At 45.1% G+C, this 22208-nt stretch overlaps 1 protein-coding gene across 21 annotated transcripts in view; it reads right to left on the minus strand.

The window, feature by feature from the left end:
• Positions 1-22208, minus strand: part of DTNA (dystrobrevin alpha) — a 395888-nt gene that overhangs the window by 71059 nt on the left and 302621 nt on the right. For 19 of the 21 annotated variants that reach the window (XM_059724115.1, XM_059724128.1, XM_059724116.1 and 16 more), the window contains one exon: positions 17145-17225. In XM_059724115.1, coding sequence (XP_059580098.1) covers positions 17145-17225 — 81 coding nt within the window. Of the gene's footprint in view, positions 1-14100; positions 14191-17144; positions 17226-22208 lie in introns of all 21 variants that reach the window. The other 2 variants (XM_059724117.1, XM_059724133.1) reach the window with 1 other exon arrangement.

Below are 22208 nucleotides of genomic sequence, written 5' to 3' on the forward strand. Positions count from 1 at the left end.
TGTTCTTGACAAATTCATGTTAGATGTTTCTTATCAGCTTATCGTCATCTTGATGCTTACAAACTGATTGTTTAATAGTTTGTTCCAATATCTTCCTGGGTACAAAGGTAAGGCTGATTAGTCTATAATTTCACAGGTTCTTGTTCTCCCTCCCTAACTCTTTTACAGCTAAGTAATATGCTTGCCCTTCTCCAGCTTTCTGGGACCTAACCCAACCTTCATGAGTTTTCAAAACTAATCATTAAAAATTCAAAGCTTGTTTCTGGTAGTTCCTTAGGTATTGTACAGTGAATTTTGTTAGAACCTACCTAGTATAATACATCTATCAAAATGTATCCAAGTCAAAACAAGTGACCAAAGAATGATTTTTTTACCAAAGAAATATCTGAACAGATACATGTACAAATGTCAATGGAGGTATACACCTGACATGATTTATAATTATGTATAGTAGTATCTGACTATTTACCCAATCAACCTTTATACATTTTTCCATCACCAGACTCACTGTTGGCCAGTGTAAGAAATAAGAGTTCCCACCCTGGTCTAAAGAGAATGTACAAATACCATGTATAATTCTACGTTCCCAAATCTTGAGAAGAAAATAACTTAGACAAGAAGAAAACCAATATTCTCTGGCCCAAGCTTGACTATTCCCAGAAAATTTCCTTATTTGGCTTCATTCATCCAAATTCCTTTGACCAGACAGCATATCCAACACTTCTTATAGCTTTACTGAAGCTAACAAGAGGCACCTGCCACTATAACTTAACATACAGGTTTCAGGCACCTGATAACACAAATGTAAGATATTTTTCAGCCACACGTTCACAACCAATTTACAATTAATCATAATGCATTGACTTGTTCCATTCACTCGTGGCTTATTATTTTTTAAAATAAACAGCTTGGGGAAAATGTAGTTAATAAACATTCTGGTTCACTTAGCGCTTCTTCCCTCCTCAAACCCCATAAATTAATCATTTCCAAGGAGATGGACACAAACAGCAAAAAAATAATACTGAATCCATCCTGGTGATATCTTGCATCAGCAATGATAGACTAGACATGGAAATCAGAGAAACCCAAAGGGAAGGAAAACTTTTAATTAAGCTGGAGTACTGTTATAGACAATCAAATAGGACCAAATAGACAACAGCCTTTGTAATGCTCAGTTTGCTCACTTTTACAGTAAATGACATATTCCAGTGCATTGAATTTACAAGGATATTTCCCACTATACAGAAACAATTCTGTCATTGCCATGCTACAAAAGAAGCCACTAAACTCTTCTGCTGCTTTTTAGGCAGTAGCAGGCAGTACAAGAAAATGTAGGACTTGTGGTTTTAATTATTTGCAAGATGGCAGTACAGCTAACTAGGATTTGTATCAGATTATGATTTATTCCCTGTTTATAAAATGGCATTTGGAAGTGGCTTCTGCAGTGCACAAAATAAAATGAAATAAAAATAAAGAAATCAAGCGAGCAAGTATATTTTTTGATACTAGCTACCACTTACATGTATAATATGCATCTTGTGTTTCTCATACATTTCACAGCTAGTGCAAGGTTGTTTCTCTGTGTTGCTCTCACTTGGGCAGGCCAGTCCAAATTAGGTTAGTTTAAATGAACAATGAGAAGTAATGAAATTATTTGAGGGACTTTTGTTCTGGGATGGGATGGCTCAGAAAAACTAGTAAACATATCAGGTGAAGAAATTATCACTCAGCCCAATCATGCCTGAATTTTGGGAAAGTTGGATATACATCAAAAATGTGTAGCTTAATGTCAACTGAAATAGCAGAAAAAGAAATATATTTAGTTATCTTGTTGGTGGTCTTCATAACTTATTAGCATAGTTATTTTATAGTTATCAAAAATAATTTTCTTTAACAAAGTTTTGTCCTCTTTATTTTTCCTTTGTCTTTGTGAATCCAGTAGAATCCAGTAGTAAAAATGGCACAAAGCTGATTTTATAATGTCACAATCGTTTCCATAAGCAAAAAAGATTGACTGTTAGATGGAGCTAACTGAGAAGCTGGCTTGGGAGAATAATATGAAAATATATTAATTACATTAATACAGATAGCTGAAAGAATTGCAAAGGGAAAATTGAAAATGACTGCCAATATCAAGCGCCTCTTGTATAAATGTTCTATCTGTGAAAATCTTTCCTTAAGGTGACCAAGTTTCAACAAGACCACAAAACACAATGAAGTGACTATAAATGGTATGCTATGGAACCATTGCTAAGGTGGCTTTTAAGATTTATTAATTTCAGCTAAAATCTTTACCATGAATTTGTACTATTTTTATTGTAATATGAATTACTAGTATTAAACTGGCAGTTACAAATAGAACTGTCAAAATTTATTTCTGTGACATATGATAGAAGAAGCTTCCTCTAATGAGGACTAATTTTCCCATGATGATTACAATAACTGAGCTTGACCAGGAGTTTGCCCGGGAACTGGCTGAGGCCGCATGCTCCAGGACCATGGTTGTCATGGGTTACTTTAGTTACCCAGACATCTCGTGGGAGGATCGCTCAGCAAAATCTGAGCGGTCGCAAAGCTTCCTCTCGTGCGTGGATGACCTCTACCTGACTCAAGAAGTCTATGGGCCAATGAGAGGCAAAGCGCTGCTCGACCTGGTACTGGCTACTGGGGATGACCTAGTCAGCGACCTAGTGATCGATGGGAAGCTGGGTGACAGCGACCACGAGCTGATCAACTTCACCAACCGCTGAAAAGCTGGCAAGTCAGTCAGCAACATGGAAGTCCTTGACTTCAGGAAAGCCAACTTTGACAAGCTCAGGAGGCTGTCAGTGAGGCCCTAAAGGACCGTGACCACGGGGAGAGGGGAGTTCAAGAAGAGTGGTTGCTCCTCAAGGGAGCGATCCTCAATGCACAAACTAAGTCTATTCCATCTCGGAGGAAAGGCAGCAAGAGGGCACAGCAGCCCCCCTGGTTCTCCAGGGACCTAGCAGACCTCCTGAGGCTAAAAAGAAAGGCCTACAAAGGATGGAGGATGGGAGTCACCTCCAAGGAGGATTATTCTGCACTGGTCCGGTCCTGTAGGGAGCAGACCAGGAAAGCCAAGGCTGCAACTGAACTCCAGCTAGCTTTGAGCATCAAGGACAATAAAAAGTCCTTTTTCAGATATGTGGGGAGCCGGAGGAAAAGCAGGGGCAACGTTGGACCCCTGCTGAACCAGATGGGGCAACTGACAACTGATGCCCAGGAAAAAGCCAACCTATTAAATAGGTACTTTGCGTCGGTCTTTCATCAGCCCCATGGGACGCCTGTGCCTGCTACAGGGCCGGGAAGTCCGGGTGAGGGTGATCCCCTGCCCTCCATTAATGCTGACTTTGTGAAGGAACATCTTGAGAAGCTGGATACCTTCAAGTCAGCCGGCCCTGACAATCTTCATCCCAGGGTACTCAAGGAGCTGGTGAGCATCATAGCCCAGCCTCTAGCGCGGATCTTTGAAAACTCTTGGCGCTCTGGTGTAGTGCCCGAAGACTGGAAGAAGGCCAATGTGGTGCCTATCTTCAAGAAAGGGAGGAAAGTGGATCCGGCTAACTATAGGCCCATTAGCCTGACTTCTACCCCAGGGAAGATCTTAGAAAAGTTTATTAAAGAGGCCATCCTTAATGGACTGGCTGACGCCAACATCTTAAGGGATAGCCAGCACGGGTTTGTTGTGGGTAGGTCTTGCTTGACCAATCTCACTTCCTTCTACGACCAGGTGACCTATCACCTGGACAAGGGAGAAGAGATTGATGTCATATATCTTGACTTCAAAAAAGCCTTCGATCTGGTTTTCCATGATCACCTCTTGGAGAAACTGGCCAATTGTCGCCTTGGGTCCTCCACGATCCACTGGCTGGAAAATTGGCTCTGTGGTCAGACCCAGAGGGTAGTAATCGATGGAAGTCACTCATCATGGTATCCTGTGACCAGTGGGGTCCCCCAAGGCTCTGTCCTTGGACCCATACTGTTCAACATTTTCATTAATGATGTGGACACTGGAGTCAGAAGCGGACTGGCCAAGTTCGCCGATGGCACCAAACTTTGGGGCAAAGCATCCACACCAGAAGACAGGCGGGTGATCCAGGCTGACCTGGACAGGCTCAGCAAGTGGGCGGATGAGAATCTGATGGTGTTCAACGCCGATAAATGCAAGGTTCTCCACCTTGGGAAGAAAAACCCGCAGCATCCTTATAGGCTCGGCAGTGTTATGTTGGCTAGCACAATGGAAGAAAGAGACTTGGGGGTCATCATTGACCACAAGATGAACATGAGACTGCAATGCGATGCTGCGATTAGTAAAGCGACCAAAACGCTGGCTTGCATCCATACATGCTTCTCAAGCAAATCCCGGGACGTCATTCTCCCCTTGTACTCAGCCTTAGTGAGGCTGCAGCTGGAGTACTGCGTCCAGTTTTGGGCTCCACAATTCAAAAAGGATGTGGAGAAGCTTGAGAGAGTCCAGAGAAGAGCCACGCGCATGATCAGAGGTCAGGGAAGCAGACCCTACGATGACAGGCTGAGAGCCCTGGGGAACTTTAGCCTGGAAAAGCGCAGGCTCAGGGGTGATCTGATGGCCACCTATAAGTTTATCGGGGTGACCACCAGTATCTGGGGGAACGTTTGATCACCAGAGCACCCCAAGGGATGACGACTAGGTCGAATGGTCATAAACTACTGCAAGACTGTTTCAGGCTGGACATAAGGAAGAATTTCTTTACTGTCCGAGCCCCCAAGGTCTGGAACAGCCTGTCACCGGAGGTGGTTCAGGCGCCTACATTGATTACCTTCAAGAGCAAACTGGATGCTTGTCTTGCTGGGATCCTATGACCCCAGCTGACTTCCTGCCCTTTGGGCAGGGGGCTGGACTCGATGATCTTCCAAGGTCCCTTCCAGCCCTAATGTCTATGAAATCTATGAAACAGCAACAATAATAATGCCTAAAATCAGTGGAGATACCATTAGTACTCAAATACAGATTGAGGGACATGGTAGATGGAAACAGTGCTTATTCAGAGAAGTATAGCTGATGCTCAAAGACTGATTCAAAAAATAATAGAGATGGTTACAGTTCACTGAAGACTTCTTAGGAGAGCTGGTATCATCCAGCAGCACCATACAAAACAAAAATGGAGTCTCATTCAAATAAGTAAAATGAGAAGGAATTCTAAATGAAGAGTGAAGAAACTTGGAGACAATGAGCCTGATGCAAAGCTCACAGAAGTCAATGAGGTCAGGCTTCCATTGACTTCAGTGGGATTTGGATCTGGTATCCTGTGGGCCATTGTGGCAAGAAAAGCAAGATATTCTCATAGGATGCAATAAGGTAAAAAGGGTTATGGAACAGCTGACCTCAGCTGGCAAACAGTCACCACTAGGAGAAAACCATGAAAGAAAAAAATAGACTCCTTGTGAAACTTGGAATGGTTTTCAAACTAAAGTATTAATCTTTTTTTTATACCCCACTTTGCCAGTGGAAAAGGAAAGACACATTGAAAGTGGAAATGTAGAGGTGTACTTTCTGCTTAAGCAATAATTGCTTCTAAAACCACATTCAAAACAGGGCTTAGGTGCCTAAAACAGGACTTAGGTGGACCTTGGACACTTAAGTCCAAACCTGTGATTAAAAAACACCCTGCTCAGAAGAGACCTAACCATGGAGGTGCCTAAACTCCTTTTTTGATACTGAACTTCCTCAGGTGCCTACAGTTTTACACTGTGAACATGCCAAGAAATGTCCCTAGTTCCAGTCTAAGCACCACTGGGATCCAGAAACAAGGTAGAGCAGTGCCGAAATTCTCTGAGAGGCCTGATCAGCTAGGCCTACCACACATAGCCAGTAGAGCTGTGTGAAGCTTTGGTCCCTGATTCGATTCAGTGGAGATTTGGCCTGATTTGGTGGCTGAATCTCCAAATCTGAATCGACTTACAAGGACCCTTTAATCTCTCCAAATCGAATCGGAACCCTTCGGTTCTGGGTTACCTGCCGAGCACATGGAGGGCCCCACACGCTCTTGTGGGATGCTCCATCCACCCCAGCATCACGGCATTCATGAGCTGCGCCTGTTGCTTCAAGTTACGTAGAAAAAACATTTAAAGCTGTGTCAATGTCCGAATTGCTGATTTTCCGAATCAGCATTGAATCTTCAGATTCAGATTTGGCCTAATTGAATCAGGGACAGTGATCCAAATCAATTAATCGAATCACCGTCCCTAATTCGGGCTAAATCCAAATCCAAATTGAATAGGGCCTGCTCTGCACAGTGCTAATAGCCAGCACTGAGTTCAGCACAATGGACAGCAGCCAAGGCCAGTTTCACTTAAGACTATGGCAGGAGGTGCTCACCTTTTATATAATAGCTCAGAGGTTAAAACACTTTCCTCAGGCAGTGGGAGACCTTCTCAGTCTTACAGGGGTTCCAACCTATATTTCCTACCCTACAGGAGAGTGCCCTCACCATCAAGCTGTAGGCTTCTCTATGTGGGAAGACCTTTCAGCTTTCCTGTTGCAGGTGAACAATAGATAGCAAGTGATGCAAGATGCATGGGCCAGAAGGAAAGCAAGTAATAGGGAGCATCATTGTGTAGACTGGTAATTAAGGCAGTTATCAAGGAGGACGTTGTCCTGGATTCCAGTCTCTTCTGCCTGGACTAAGTACTTATACATGTTACATATGAATAGGAAAGAAGAAGGAAGGACTTTTTTTGACTTTTTAACTGCTTTATTCAGGGGTTCAGGGATACAAAAAAGGTTGGCCGCTTACAAAGCAAAAAAAACCCAACAAATTACTATCAAACCAAGAACACCATGTCATTGCATTCATCACATCACACCGTGACAGACACCTTTGCTACATTCCACTACGTGTCTTACATGCTAGTTATGCGGTCGGCGTGCTGGCCACATGGTCATAACTATATATAAATAATTTGTACCCTGCTCTATCCAATCATACACGTGACAACACCTTTAACTTCCCCCAAAAAAAGGATAAAAGCAGCCTGGTGAGGGCCCAGGATGCGGCACGAGCTGGAAGTTGTGGTCCGACACCGAACCAGCCCGGTCGCCCAGCCCGGTCATGACATCAGAGCACATATTTGAGATGGCCGTCCTCCACATGGCACAGTGCTCCCTCAAGGGCCCAGTGTGTCTCAAAAGTGGGCACCGCCTGTCAGAGCACAGTGTACTCAAACTCCAGTGAGAGGCACACCTGCACCAGGAGGCAGAAAAGCTGTAGGGAATCATCTGAGCCAGACCCAGCAAGCTGGTTTCAGCAACTCTTGAGGACGGCCATCTTGGCCTGATCCAGTAAAAAATTGGCCAGGCAGACGGGGCCCTTCTCAGCCGCCTGGTATGGGTAGGAGCACACGTAGGTGGTTTCTGAGAAGCTCCTGCCCAGCACTCGCAGCAGCAGCTCAAGGGTGACAAAGAGCAGCTGCAATCGGGGACAGTCGAGGAAGGCATGAAAGAGGGTCTCCTCAACACCCCCTGGGCAGAAGGGACAGGCCATCGAGGCGGCTGGGTCAAAGTGGGACGCAAACGTGCCAGTGGCTAGGATGCCATGCAGCAACCACCACTGCATGTCGCCAGTCTTCTTGGAGGTTGGCGGCTTATACAATGTGTGCCACGCCGGGTGGGCTGGTGGGGAATCTGGCAGCCCCAGGCGCTGTCACCACAGTGTATTGGGGTGGCCCACCAGCACTTGGGCATGGCGGACATGAGCCACTCAGGAATATAGGCTTCTATGTGACAGAAAAGCAAAGGGGCAACCCGTGTCACTGTCAGGAGGCATAGGGAGCGTCAGCAGGGTGCCAGGGCCACCGGCCAGCTCACCGGCCACGGCCGGGGTGACTGGTAGTGCAGGAAAAACCTCACTTGGGACATCTGCAGAGCTATGGACCTGGACCACCTGGAGATGGTCATCCAGGGTGGCTGCTGCCTCCAATGGGAGGGCAGCCTGGATGTCACACAGGAGACAGCTCATGCTGCGGATGGAGCGCATGCCCAGCCGGGTGGTCAAGGCCTCGGGCGAGAGCCAGGCCAACTGAGCGGGGTCAAGAAGATGGCTCAGGTGGTGGATATGCACCTGGATGAGAACAGCTGTGAGACTGGCAGAGGTCAGGCTTGGCACGGGGCGCCTCAGAGCTGGGTTGTGCACCAGGGGTTCCCTCAGCAACTGTGGGAACCACAGGTAATGGGTCTGGGGCTGGAGGTGGAAAGTGGTTTGCCAGGCTCGTACCTTGCCAAGGTAGAAAGCTGGAAGCACTGCCCAGTTCAAAAGCATGAGATCCAAGAGGAAGAGCTCCCGGTCAAAGCCAAGGGCCCCCACCCTCTGCAGAAACCGGCACGCCAGTTGTTGCCAAGGTAGGCACTCCTCGCTGTACAGAAGTAATTGAAGGGCCTGCAGGTGGAAGGCGACCATCTTGCTTGCAAGGACAACCAAACTCTGGCCCCCTTCAGCTACAGGTAGGTAAAGGACAGCTCGTGGGAGCCAGTGGTGCCCGTCCCAGAAAAAAATCGACCAGGAGGTGCTGGAGTCTCTCGAGTAGGTCCTGTGGTGGATCGAGTACGGTGCACCAGTGCCACAAGGTCACCGTAGCTAGGTTGTTCGCAATGAGGACACGTCCATGGTAGGAGAGGCTGGGTAGGTGCCTGTGCCACTTTTGTAGGTGGTCCTCCACTCCTTCCTCGAGGCCGTCCCAGTTATGTGCCATGAAGGTCGATGGCCCTAGGAACATGCCCAGGACCTTAAGGCCCACACAGCACCAGGTGAGGCCCCCTGGCAAATCTGGGGTGGTCATGGTGATTCATACACCAAGCAGCAGGGTATCACTCTTGGCCCAGTTGATACAGGCCGAAGAGTTGCGTTCGTAGACTCGCTGGCAGCCTGTCAGGGCCTCCACATCTTCCTGGATGTTAAGAAAGATGGTGACATCATTTGCATATGCTGATAGCTGGAGTGGAGGGGCAAGGCCACGCCACTCAGGCAGCGCTGCAGTGCCTGCAGCAGTGGCTCAATGGCCGGGGCATAGAGCATGCCTGGCAGGGGGCAGCCTTGATGGATGCCTTTGCCTGCAGGGAACGGGGTACAAAGCACCCCGTTCACCTTGAGCAGACTGGAAGTGTCTTGATACAAGACCCGGAAAGCCCCAGTGAAAAGGGGCCCAAACCCAAAGGCCTCCAGGGTCTGAAAGAGGTAGGTGTGGTCCACCCGGTCAAAGGCTTTCCTGGTCCAGAGAGATGAGGCCAATGTCTAGGCCAGAGTTCACTGGCTGTAAGTAGGTCGCGAAGCAGAAACAGGTTGTCTTGGATGGTTCTGCCCGGCACGCAGTAGCTCTGCTCAGGCCCAGTGACGGAGGCCATGACAGTGTGGAGGTGGGTGGCCAGTTCTTTGGCCAGAATCTTGTAGTCCATGCACAGCAGGGAGACTGGCCGCCAGTTCTTAATGTAGGCAAGGTCTCCTTTCTTGGGCAGCAGCATGAGCACTGCACAGCGGCAACTGATTGGCAAGACCTTCTCGGTAAGACTCTCCTGGAAAACACGCAGGAGACAGGGGCTGAGAAGAGGCCAGAAAGTCTTGTAAAACTCAGCAGGTAACCCACTGAGGCCTAGGGCTTTGTCGGAGGCAAGGCCAGCTGCGGCAGCTGCCAGCTCCACCAGAGACAATTCCTGCTCAAGCTGACTGGCCTCCAGGGCACAAATGCATGGCAGGCCCGCATGGAGTTCCTGCGTGGCCTTTGGGCAGGATGGCTCAGCCGTGAACAGGTCACGATAGAAGGCAACGGCATGCTCACGTACTTCACCCAGGTCAGTGATTACCTGGCCCTCAGGGGTCTTGAGGTGATGTAAGACTTTGCTTGCTGCCCGCCATCACTCCAGGTTGAAGAAGAAGTGGGTTGGGGCATCTGTTTTGGCCAGCTCTTGGCAGTGGGCGTGGATCCTCGCTCCACGGGCCACACTCTCCGCCAAGTCACGCAGGCACTTCCTATGGAACCAGAGGCTCTCGCGCAGCACCACATTACTGCCGGCAGCCAGCAGGGCAGCCTCGAGCTCTACCACATCTTCCTCCAGCTCTCTGATATGGCGGCACAGTTCATTTGTGGCCAGCTGAGTGTACTGCTGGTAAAAAGCCCGGATCTGTACCTTGCCCACATCCCACCATAGCTTCCAGGAGGAGTAATTCAGTCTTGTGGCCTCCCAGCCCTGCCAAAAGTTGGCAAAGCAGACCCGGAAGTAAGAGTCTTGAAGCAAGCTGACATTGAAGAACCAATAGGACGCTCGGATGCAGGTTCTCCCCAGCAGACTCAATTCACAGCAAACCAGGCTATGATCTGACAGACCTGAAGGAATGATGCAGCCACTGCATAGAAGTGGCAGGTGGTGCCTGGTGACATAAATGCGGTCGAGGCAGGCCATAGTGAGACCACCGGCACTCATCCTGGCCCAGGTGTACTGACGCACGTCAGGGTGCAGGGCTCGCCAGATGTCAACAAGGCCTGCAGTCTCCAAGATGGACTGCAGTTTCCAGGCTGAGGGCAGGTGAGGCTCAGGCCCCATATGGTCAAGTGGGGTGTCAGTGGTACAATTAAAGTCCCCACTGGCAAGGAGTATGTCATCATTCTCACTAACATCGCGCAAAAGGGTGGCCAAGATCTCGAAGAAAGTGACCCTCTCCTGGCTATCAGTAGGTGCATAAACATTGATGAGTAGCAGGTGGTCTTGTGCTAGGGTGATGCGGACAGTCAGCAGGTGGCAGGGACAATCTCCAGCACCACCACTGTGTCATGCTGTAGTTGTGATGATAGGAGAGTCACAACCCCAGCGCTAAGGTTGGTGCCATGACTCAAGAACAGCTGGCCTTGCCAGGCAACGTGCTAAGCCAACTGGTTGAGCCTGCCAGAATGTGTCTCCTGGAGGAAGGTGACAGCCAGCTGCTTCTGGCGCAGGAGCTCCAGGACGGCCTCCCATTTCACCGGATCTCGACAGCCGTTGATGTTAAAAGTATCAATGGTTGTGGCTGCCATGGGTGTGGGTATGGGAGAGAAAGAGTGAGGTAAGGTGTAGATAGAAGAGTGAGTCCCCAAGAGCAGACCAAAAAGCAGAGACAGGTTGAAAAAGGCCTATCATGCCCTACTCTACTCCAGGGACCCTGCCAGGCCCCACTCGTCTCTCACACGCTGTGCAAGCTTCTCCAGATGATAAGTCATCTGCTGAGTGCCTAGATCTTGTTGCATAAGTTTGGCCGCAGCCCTGCCAGCCTTGATAAAAACTTTAGGATCTGCGCATCATTGGATGATGCGCCCCGCTATGTTCTTCTGTCTTTTAGTCTGTTTCAAAAAGGTCTAGAGCCCCACCATAGTCGGGACTGAGCCAAGGGGGTCTGCCAACATGGGCTGCACATTTCCAACGGATGCACGGCGAGGCTGCACCCTAGTTGGGAGCTCAGCATCTACACCCTCAATATCTAAACCCATCAACCTCCTTTGATTGTCCAGGTCAAGGTCTGGCTCTCAAAGAGCAATCCCCATGTTCTTGGGGGGAGAGAGGCAATCCTTCTCTCGAGGTCGCTTGCAACACTCAGAAAGCTGGATCTCCATCTCACTATCCTCCTCATCTAATTCAGTAGCCTGGGATGTGACCAAGAGCTCAGCAGACTCCTCTGCTGCCCCCTGGGTCAGATCTCCAGAAGACAGACATTGTGAATAGGTCTTACTGCCACCCACCTCCGGAAGCTGGGAGACAGGCGAGGGGTTAGTGACCCCCACCTTTGCCTCCCCCACCTCCAAGCTGCCGTTATCCCCGGTCAACGGGGACATTGACATGACAGCCGGAGCAGGGCCAGGCTCTCCAGCAGGCCCCCAGCTGAGGAAGGTCTTAGAGGGGATGGGGAGTCCTGAGTGGTGCCTTTAACTTTCTTCTCTTTGTTCTTCTTTGTGGCAGGTGGCCCACCCTTCATAGAGAATGGGCCAGACTGCTTCTGGCCTACCTCCCCAGGGCCATCCACTTCAGACAAGGCCATGGTGGAGGGCAACTGGGAAGAGGCCTGAGCCCCATCATCTGACAGGGCCTTGGTGCCACAATTGCTGACCACCCCAGCCACCTCAAGCGGGGCAGTCAGGGCAGGCAGGGGGGAAGTAGAGGCATAAGCCTCTCCACCTGGTGGCGTCTCTGTACTGGTGGGGGTGGGCACTGTAGATGGAATGAGTGGTGGGGAGGGTTGGGGCCTAGTCCCAGCCCCTCTGGTGGACAGCACTCTCACGCCAGAGACTCTAGCACCCTCAGATGGAACAGGGGTAAAAGGAGGTTGGGAAAAGCTCCCGGCCTCACTGGGTGGGGCCTGCATCCCAGAAGTGTATGCGCCATCCATCAGCGCCGCTGTAGTCACCAATGTTCTGGCTGATCTCCCCCATGGGCACTGGGCTGGTAGGTGGGAAGAGCTACCACACTGAAAACACGTGGTCTCCCCAAAGGAAAAACAGATCACAAACCTCCGCCCATTGAACATGAGGCTCAAGGACTGAGGCAGAGACTGTGGGCCCTCCCTGAGAAGCATGAAAACCTGCCTTCAAAAAGACAGGACATGCCTCAGTTTTGGGATCTTACTCCCTATTGTCAGTCGGTGAAAGGGACTCATAAGAACCCAATAGGGCTCGAGTTCCTTGGCCAGCTCCTGATTGCTCACATGTAGGGGCACATTAGAAATCACCACCCTCACTGCTGGAGTGTCTAGGGGTGCAGCAAAATAATGCGTGCCCACAATGTCCAGGCCCTCTGCGCACACTGTTAACTAGGGTGGAATCACTCAGGTAAATCATTGGGACCATGTTAACATGACCTGCGTAACGTATGATACGCTGTCCCAGGAGACTAGCAAGGGCATCTACGCAGACCTCAACCCCGATGTAGGGAGGGGTGTGAACCCTCAAGCCATGGGTAATGGGGAGGTTCTTAGAGGCATCCTCATGCCAGGTGCTGGGTGTAGGAGCAGCCATTCACTCAGGAACAGTGAGGGTAGAGAGTTCCCTCTCCTTCCTTTCTTCAGACTCACCTCTCAGTCTAACCTCTAGCCTTGTGGTTAGTGCTCTCTGATAGTTTGGGAATGTGGATTTGAACCCCCCTAGGTTGAAAACAACTTAAAACATAGACCTCCCACTTTGTGGTTGACAGCTGTAACTACACACTTGAGAAAAAAGACAACCACACCACAAGCTGTAGCAACAACTCTTTAAAAGAGGGTTCAGCAACCTGTGGTCCACAGGCCATATTCAGCAAACAAAGAGGTTCTATGAGGCTTGCAAAAGTCCAATGCAGCATGGGAAATCAGTTGCATGGAGTGGCCCCATGGTGCCCATCCTATCCTCTGTGGAGCTGTTGCTCTACTGCATCTGCACTAGCTCTCACTGCAGAGGGAATGGGGGGTTGGTAGCAAGGGAGAGGCTGCTTTGCGGTGCAGGGGGTGGAGATCTGGGACAGCATCTTGGGCCAGGTCACAAAAGGTGCCCCCCCATCTCAGAAGAGGGCTCTAGGCTTTGGATATAGCGGTGCTCACTCCATATCTCCTCACAGTCCATACTCAAGTGTCTAAGCTCTGAAGAAAGGAATGATTTCAGATTCGCTCACTTCCTAGTGTTTCCCTATTGAGCTGCTGTAGGTGACTCATCATAGAGCTCATTATTTATCATCTTTCTAAGATGCCTAACTTTCCATGTGCATTGTATAGCAAGCCTAGATACCTACCTGTGGACTTTAGATTCCACTGTGGGAGCCAGATGCCTAAAATTTAATTGTTGAGGTGCCAGGCTTCTTGGTACTAAATCTGCGCTCTACTACATATTCTGTGTTAAAGTGTAAATTGGAGTTCTTATGTAAAAATCTAAAATGAAATATTGGTGCTATGCAAAAGCAAGAGAAGTTTGTAAAGTTTAAGAGTGAAGTCAATAAAGGTCTAATTAAAGCCACAGAAGTTCTCTATCTGATTCGGAACCTTCCTTTAAGAGTATCTTTAGTAATTTAGTCCATCAGCTACAGAACTACAACGATTAGTGGTTTAGTACTCTCATACTGACCGTGAATTGTTGTGAAGCTGATTTACATACAGCTTTATAAGAGAATGCTCATCAGCCACAGGACTGGCTACATTTATACCCTCAAGTAACCTGAATAATTTAAACAATGAAACCTTGTTAATATCCTATGCAAACACACACAGAAAGTGGCATGCTCAAAGTGGATTCAGTGCATTCAATCCAATTCATGACTATTTTAGGCAGAACAATTTTTTTTTTTACAAAGTAAAATGATGGGATTCAGTTTAATTAAGGTTGAAAACAAAAATAATTAAAAAACAAACTGTGACACACTTAAATATCACGGAGGTGGGGAGACAAAAAATTATAAGAGATTTAGTGTATGGTATTCTTTTACAGAACAGGGTATTATTAACTCTAAAATAACCAGAAATGACCATGGCATCATAGGAATATTTCATGATGGAAAGATGTCATATCACCCACCTACCAGGATGTCAGTCTACCTAAAGTCCTGGCCTTTTAAAATTCCTCATGTCCTACAGAGGTTTTCCATCCACCAGTTCTGATTTCCTGCAAAAAGGACACCTCTGGTGTTCAGGAGAAACAGAATTCTAAAGGGCCAAGAATGCGTCTACATTGGATCCTGGTCATTAAAAATAATAGCTTGAATTTATAAAAACAACAAAAGCAATTTTTTTCATAAGTCAAATGAAACGCATTCAGTAAATATAATAGAAGATACTGTAATTAATAATTACTTATGGCTTCCTTTCTTATATTATGAAGCATATTTTTATTGAATGAGAAAAAATGAAAAAATATTCTTACTAGTTAAGAGAGAGTGGCTGAATGCATAAAAGTAACCAAGATAATTTATGGGTAACAAATAATTTTCAGTAACCATTTTAATTGTTAGGGTAGTAAAACATCTTTACTCATGATTATATTATAGGCTTTGTTTCTGGTGTTAAAAGAATAACCACAAATACCCATGTTGCCACTGTTATGTTTGGTTATTTTGGGTCACTGAAACACTGACACACAAAGCAAGAACGATGCAATCAAATGCAGCCATAGGTTATACCATGCTTACTTTCTCAGTTACAACAAGGAGGTGCTTCCCCTTCTAGTTTCTTGGCTATTGACAAGTTTACTTTGATTATTATGTAATAAGTAGCAAATGTTGCACACATTATGGCTGCCTGCTCATATACCGATGTATGGAGTAGCACACCCTGGGAGTGATATTTTTGGAGAATTCTGTCTTGTTTTCTAAAAGTTCATCAAATTTCAACATGTTTCTTTCTTTGTTGCACACTTTAATGAAATACTGGATGGTTTAATTGGTTGAAAAGATGACTTGCCATCTTGCTAAACACTGATTTAATATGTCCTAACCTTACCAAAAGTAGCTGCAGTTTCATTCCATTTGATCATTTGTGTTTAAAATATTTTCAGTTAGGTCTAGAAATGATGCTGTGAATTCAGACTACACTGCAAAGTTCAGATCTAGAACCTCCCTCCCTTCCAGTTTAGAGGTGCTTGCTCCTAGGCATTCTTATATGAGGTCCTTCTTTATTTAATGACAAACAACACTAAGCATAAAAATATATCCTTGTATTCTACATTGTATATCATTATATAAAAATTGTTATGGCCAACTTTGATAAAGTCCAAGTAAAATTTGACTACAAGCTATACTAAGAAGGCTGTATTACAGTCAAAGTGCTTTTCTTTCTCAGACATGTAAGGTAGAATTAGGAAGGCATCAAACTCTTTTCCATTTGTGATATGACAGACATTTTAACTTGGATTCCCAGAGATGACAAATTAATGTATTAACACAGTACTCAACATAAAAAAATCCTACCCAACTTCTTTCTTAAGGTCCCCTTGACATTGGCAAATGACTTAGAATCTGTGGCCAAATTTTTAAAGTTTAAAGTTTAGGTGGCTAATCTATGGGGCTAGGGACAGAAGTTACACATAAACTGGTTTAAGTGATCTGAAACTGGTTTAAACCTGTAACAGAACAGAAGCTCCATGCACATAAACCAGTTTCAAAATGGCAGAATCTGGTTTAAGATAAACCTGGTTGAATGTAGTATCAGACTTAACTGATTTGGGTCAAACTGGTTTATGAAACTTCAGTCCCAGACCCCTTCCTGGTTCAAGTTAAAATCAGTCCCCCAGCATGCTTTCCAGTCCTTGGCTGTGCTATCTGCCCCAGAGAACAGGGCTGGCCCCACTCCTCTCTTCCCTAGCTGGAGCAGTGAGGGATGGCTGACAAGGGGGTGGAAGGGGCAAGCCCAGGTGGGGATGCAGCCCAGTCTATGGCCCCCACCCCCGGCAAATCCTGGCTGGGGTTTGGGGCCAGGAAAGGGGGTTAAACACTCCTTCCTCTGCTCAAACTTACAGCTGGCTGCAACTGTGGACTACAAATCCCAGAGGCACCTGGAAGCAGGAAGAGGAAGTGATGAGAAACCCTGCAGAGTCCTGTTGCTGTAATTCTGGACTGCAAGTCCCAGAGACCTTGGGGGCAGCAGGAAGAGGAAGTGAACACAGCCAGAGAGTTGTGCTCTAGGACCCCCTTGCTTCTGGCCTGAGTCACTGCAAGCATGTGGCTGCATTTCCTGAATCAAAGGTATACATCTGTTCACTTCTGTTTCAATTTAATCTGTGCATTTTGATTAACCTGCAAAGACTGAACTGATTCAGCCTTAGGCTGCTGTTTGACTCTCTCTACCTAGCTTGGGTATTTTTGGGAACTTACACAGTGATTTTAGGGCCCCCAAAAATATACTGTTAGTATTTAAGTACCCACTGAGCATGTTAATGTATAACTGAATGTCCTAGGTCATAGGTATACACTTCAAAATTGGGCTCCCCTTCTGAGTAATTGGAACTTAATCCAAAAATGTGGGATGTTCCCATGCCTTTTTCTAGTCACATTTTTCACTGAGAATTTTAAATAGATAAAAGCCTGAACAAAATCCACCCTCCCTTCCTAAGCCCAAATGACCAGAAATTTATTTTCCATTCAGATGATTTGGGTTAAAGTAAATTGGAAAACAACTCACCTTCTGTTTGCAAAAGGACTTCCTGAGGGAACAGAGTGGGAGAAGAGTGTGTCATTCATGCTGGTTACAGGTCTGGGAGGCCTATGAGAAAGCAAAATAGTTAAGCATATTCATTTTTGATTTAATAAACTAACAGCAATAGTGTTTACAAATAAAGACGAATGATTTTCCTGCTGAAGGTAAATTGCCTGTATGTCTTCTATTTTAAATAATTGCTCCAAATTGAAGTAAGAGCGTGTGTGTGTGTGTGTAAGTAAAACATAGGATAAGAGGACTATGGTTGAGATGCGTCTTGGGTTTTTGTGTGTTCTGAAGTACCTTTTAAGCAATTTGCTACATGATTTTTCTAATCTGACAAAATAATGTATTGTGAATCATCTTCCTAAAACTCCATGGTCTATACTACCATGACTGCAGTATTATATAGACATCCCTGAGCTAGCTTTAAAATACCTATAATGGTCCAGCTGCTACAGCAGGGAGCTCAGGACAGCTTAACTGCTTGAGTATTTAGCCAACTTTTGAAGCAGGTTTTATATCCAGTGCTGAGCCTTCTGATACTATATCAATGTAGTGTAGGCATAGCCCATAAAATACCATAGTGCAAAAATGCTGCATAGGTATAACCTTTAAACCAACACACACTGAATAAAAATGACTGTCAACTTACAACTTACTTTTTTGTCTGAAATTGCTTATTTGCTGTTATTACTAAAATGAAAATTAGAGGAAACCTTTTCCTTTTGCTTGTTTTGGTTTATCTTGAGTATTTGAAAACACCTGGGGTTTAGTTTCTTGTTTTCTTTGCCTGGCAAGTTCTCTTCTATTTGTGTACGCTTCTTGTACAGAGAAAAGAAGTGATGAACATTTTGGAAATACAAAAAATAAGTTTTTAAAATTACAAAGGTGCCTCTGGGACAAGTACAGTACTTGAAGCTACATTTAACTCAGGCTTTGTGAGAGATGCATTTATTTTGACTTCTGCAAGAGTACAGAGAAGGATGCAACAGCCAGCCTCAGAAAATAGAACTTTACTGCAATTTTCAGAACAATGCAGAAGCCCAAATTGCTGCATACAATAGTTTGAATAACCAAGGGTGGTTATACGTTTTGGTGGAAATAACATCACACCATAAATATTTTCCTCAAGAATTCTGAAGGGATAATTTGGTTTCTTAAAGTGGAAATACCATAACAATTTAAAAAAAGCTTATAATGTCTTTTCAGATCATTTCATGATAAGAAGCTACATTTTTTGGCCTAATGCTGTGACTGGTAACTCACATACTGAATTCTCTAGCTGGACGTTCACTCACGGATCCACAGAAACTGAGAATACTGTGCTTATGAACAAGCTGCTGTGAGTTCATAAAAGGAAGCAAAGATGTACAGTGTGGAAGTAATTTTATAGTAATTTCCCTGTTTCATAAGGGGATCACTTTTACTTATTGTGAAACAAGAGCATACCTACAGACAGTTACCATGGAGCAGTTGGTGTGCAAGGTTATTATTCTGATAATGAACCTTCAGACCCAGAGGACTTGAATTTTTGGGAAGCACACAAAAACTTCAGTTATTTGGTGAACGCAACAGATGGCACTTTGGTTCCCAAATACCTAACAATCAACTTGTTAGACACCTAAGTGAGTTAACTAAACCTGTAGCAATTTGTGCTGACAATAGGTGGGCAGAAAAAACAATTCTCTTAAAATGAATGGAAGTTTTTAGATTGAAATCAGTGGGAGTTTTGCCACTGATTCAATGGGGCCATGATTTCACCTCTAGTTCCTATTCTTTTTAAACATTTGTTTCTCCACTTAGAAACTGGAGAATATTATTCTTCCTTGCAAGGTTGTTAGATGTATCAATTTTGCTTGACTAATACTACTGATGTTAAGAGGGCCAATTGTGCATATCAAGTTTAAAAGAAATATATCCAGTCAAATAGCATGATGAACAACCACCCTCAATGCAGCTCTTAGGCTCAAAAATATTACATCTCAAGCATCAAAATGCTCTGTCAGGTACTGCTGGATTCTATTATCATTATTTATTTGTTTTGCAGCAGTTCCTCTGATCCTCAGTCCTGGTGTAGAGCCCCTTATATGCTGTACAAACACAGCACAAAAACTCCATTCCTACCCCACAGGGCTTAAGACCTCAACTGCTTCATCACCAAAATGCAATTATAAATCATTCAGGGGAGACTGATAATAAAAGACTTTCTTACAAATTGAGAACAATGTAGTCTTCTTCAATTGGCAAGCTACTTATATTCTGGGAATTTTAAACTGTTGATTTATTTGGTGCCAGTGTTTCACATTAGCTACATGTTATTTTTACATTTATGGTTCATTTCATTTTTAACCAGGATGATGAAACCATTGGCCAGTATGTATATTCAAGAATTATTATACATTCTGTGTTGGACTCTGATAAACACTTTGGGATCAACAGTCAAGATATAAGTTATGTTACAAGTTCAATTTTCCTCCAAAAAACATGCTGAAGGAGAATAAAGTACTCACCAAGTATCTCTTTTGCCGCCAAAATGAAATTGAAAAGAGACTATTAATTAAGATGACATTTTAAAATGTATATGCTAAAAATAGAGCTTCGAATATATGCCAAACTTAGCTCCTGGATCCTGCAAACAGGCATGTGAGAAAAGTCTATGCACATTAGGTAATAGGGCTGTTTGTAGGTCCAGAGTTACTAGTATGTGTAAATGCTTGGAAAATCAGAGCCATAATTCATGTTTAGTGATCTACTTAATTTGTAGCCAGACAAAGGAATTTCTGTGGCTTTGTCATGGCATGAAGAGTTGATTTCACAGGCATTTCCCAGTGACTCTGCCCCTCACCACTGATTCACGGAGAAGCCCGGGGGTATGGAGGAGAGAGGAGGGGGCTGTTGCCATCTTGGCTACTGACTGCCCTTCATGCCACCTTGCCAGCCAGCACCCTCCCCTCCCAGGTGGACTATGAGGCAGCGAGGACCTGGCTTCTACTGGGGAGCCAACATTTTATTTTTATTTTTATTAAGTTTTTTTTAAGTTGATTTCATGGACAATTTTCATGGTTTCGTGGTTTCTGTGAAATCTGCAAAAATGCAAATTAAGTAGGTCCCTACTCATGTTTTGATCAAACCTTTTGCTTTGTATGCTGTGTTTCCTTGTTAATTCTCATATCAAGAAAACTCTTATTGACATCCATTAGGGCTTTCACAGGATAACTTTAAGGGTACTGTCCCATCTTCACCTTCCTCAAGTTCAACTTGAGCATCACAGACATGTTTAAATATAAAAAGGTGCAACAGACATGGATGACAGATCACCTGGACAATCAAGGACAAATTCTAATCTCAGATGCACAGTCTTCTAACATAGCACCTGATCAGAATGAATAGCCTCCTAGTTCATTGCTAAGCTTCTGGAGAAGGGACCCACAAATGTGGAGAAACTTAAAGTACCCAAACAACCCACCTGAAGGAAGGCAGAAAGCAGCCCAGACACTAACTGAACATATTCTGTATGTCAGGGGTAATTAACCCATGGCAGGCATGCAGCAAGTGGCATAGGCAGCTGCTCTGTGTGGCATGGTTGCCCCAGATGCTCAGTAGAAGGAGGTGCATTAGAGGAGGCAGGGGTCTGAGCCTCTGTCTGTGTTGGGCAGAGCAGAGGCAGGATGCCACTGAAAGAGGAGGTGTCAGGTGTCAGTGAGAAGAACTAAGTTAACATTTCCCCGTCCCTGAAGCCACCACTGAACTAAGGACTTTGGATCCTCAATTACCATATAAAATGGTGGTGGATGCAGGGCCATGAAAGGGTTAATCTGATTCTTGGAGGTGACATCTCTAGAAGCAACACCCTGCACTCACTCTGCTCACCTTGGCCAGGCACTCAAAACCTTCTGCCTTCCTCCCAGAACCCCAGGTCACAAACTCTATCAGATATCCTAGGGGCGCAGGGCAGGGATCAGAGTGACACCAGGGAACAGGTGGGGTTTAACTTTTGGTATTCCTGCCAAAAAGTTGGCCACCACTGCTATATGCACTATTGCATAGCTAATATAGTATAGCACTGGGCTGTCCAGCTTCCAGATACTGTATATATACACCTATGCACACATGCACGTGTGCACACACACACACACACACATATATGCGCTATAGAAGATATCTACAATATAAAATGGTGGGAATATTTAAAAGTGCTCAGTGCTGACCCAATCTATTCACATTAAATTCATGGGAACAAAGTCAGACCACTGTGGCATGTTTTAGAAAATCCCACCAGGACATTTTATTAATACCACTGGTTCTCCCCATGTTTTGGGGTTTCTTTTTGGTTGGCAATCATGTTTATGGAAAACAAAAACACCCTTACAAATGCTTGCATAAGCTGAACTCTCATAATCCTCAAATTCACCCTTTAATACAGGATTGTGCACATTACTAATTACTTTTTGCCTCACCCTAAATGGTCCAGTGTTGTGTACATCTGATATGTTTTGCCGTCTACTGTAGTTTTAATTGAAAATGTTGAGTGGGGCCCATAAAATTGAAAAATGATACAGCTCTTCTGCTCTGTGCACTCAAAGGTGGGAAGAGAACAATGAAAAAGAATGGTTACTACCTTTAAAAAAACCAGAGCAATAATAAGGACAAAGACCTTCTGTAAAACTGCAAGTCTTGAAAAAGAGGACTCTTTTGTTGCAAGAAGTCTTCCATTAAATGTATTTGTAAAAAATCCCTTTGCCTGGCTTCTTGCCCAGAGCCGTTTCTCCTCATACCTTTTATCTTCCATCATATTTAAAAATAAAAAACACACCAGCAAGAAGATGCTCTCAGTAAATTGCTGTAGCATATCTTTCCCCTCAGTTAATTTATGTGAATTACACTGAAGATCATGCTATCTCTATAACTTGCAGGTTTTTCATTCATGTACCATTATACTCTATATAGTTATATTGCTTTCAATCTAACAATAAGGGTAAACTATATCATAAAACAAAATAGATAGCCTCTTATCCTCATGCGCAATCACACTAAATTATATCTATG

Source organism: Alligator mississippiensis, chromosome 3 (genome assembly GCF_030867095.1).
Source record: "Alligator mississippiensis isolate rAllMis1 chromosome 3, rAllMis1, whole genome shotgun sequence".
In the NCBI taxonomy this organism is placed as follows: Eukaryota; Metazoa; Chordata; order Crocodylia; family Alligatoridae; genus Alligator; species Alligator mississippiensis.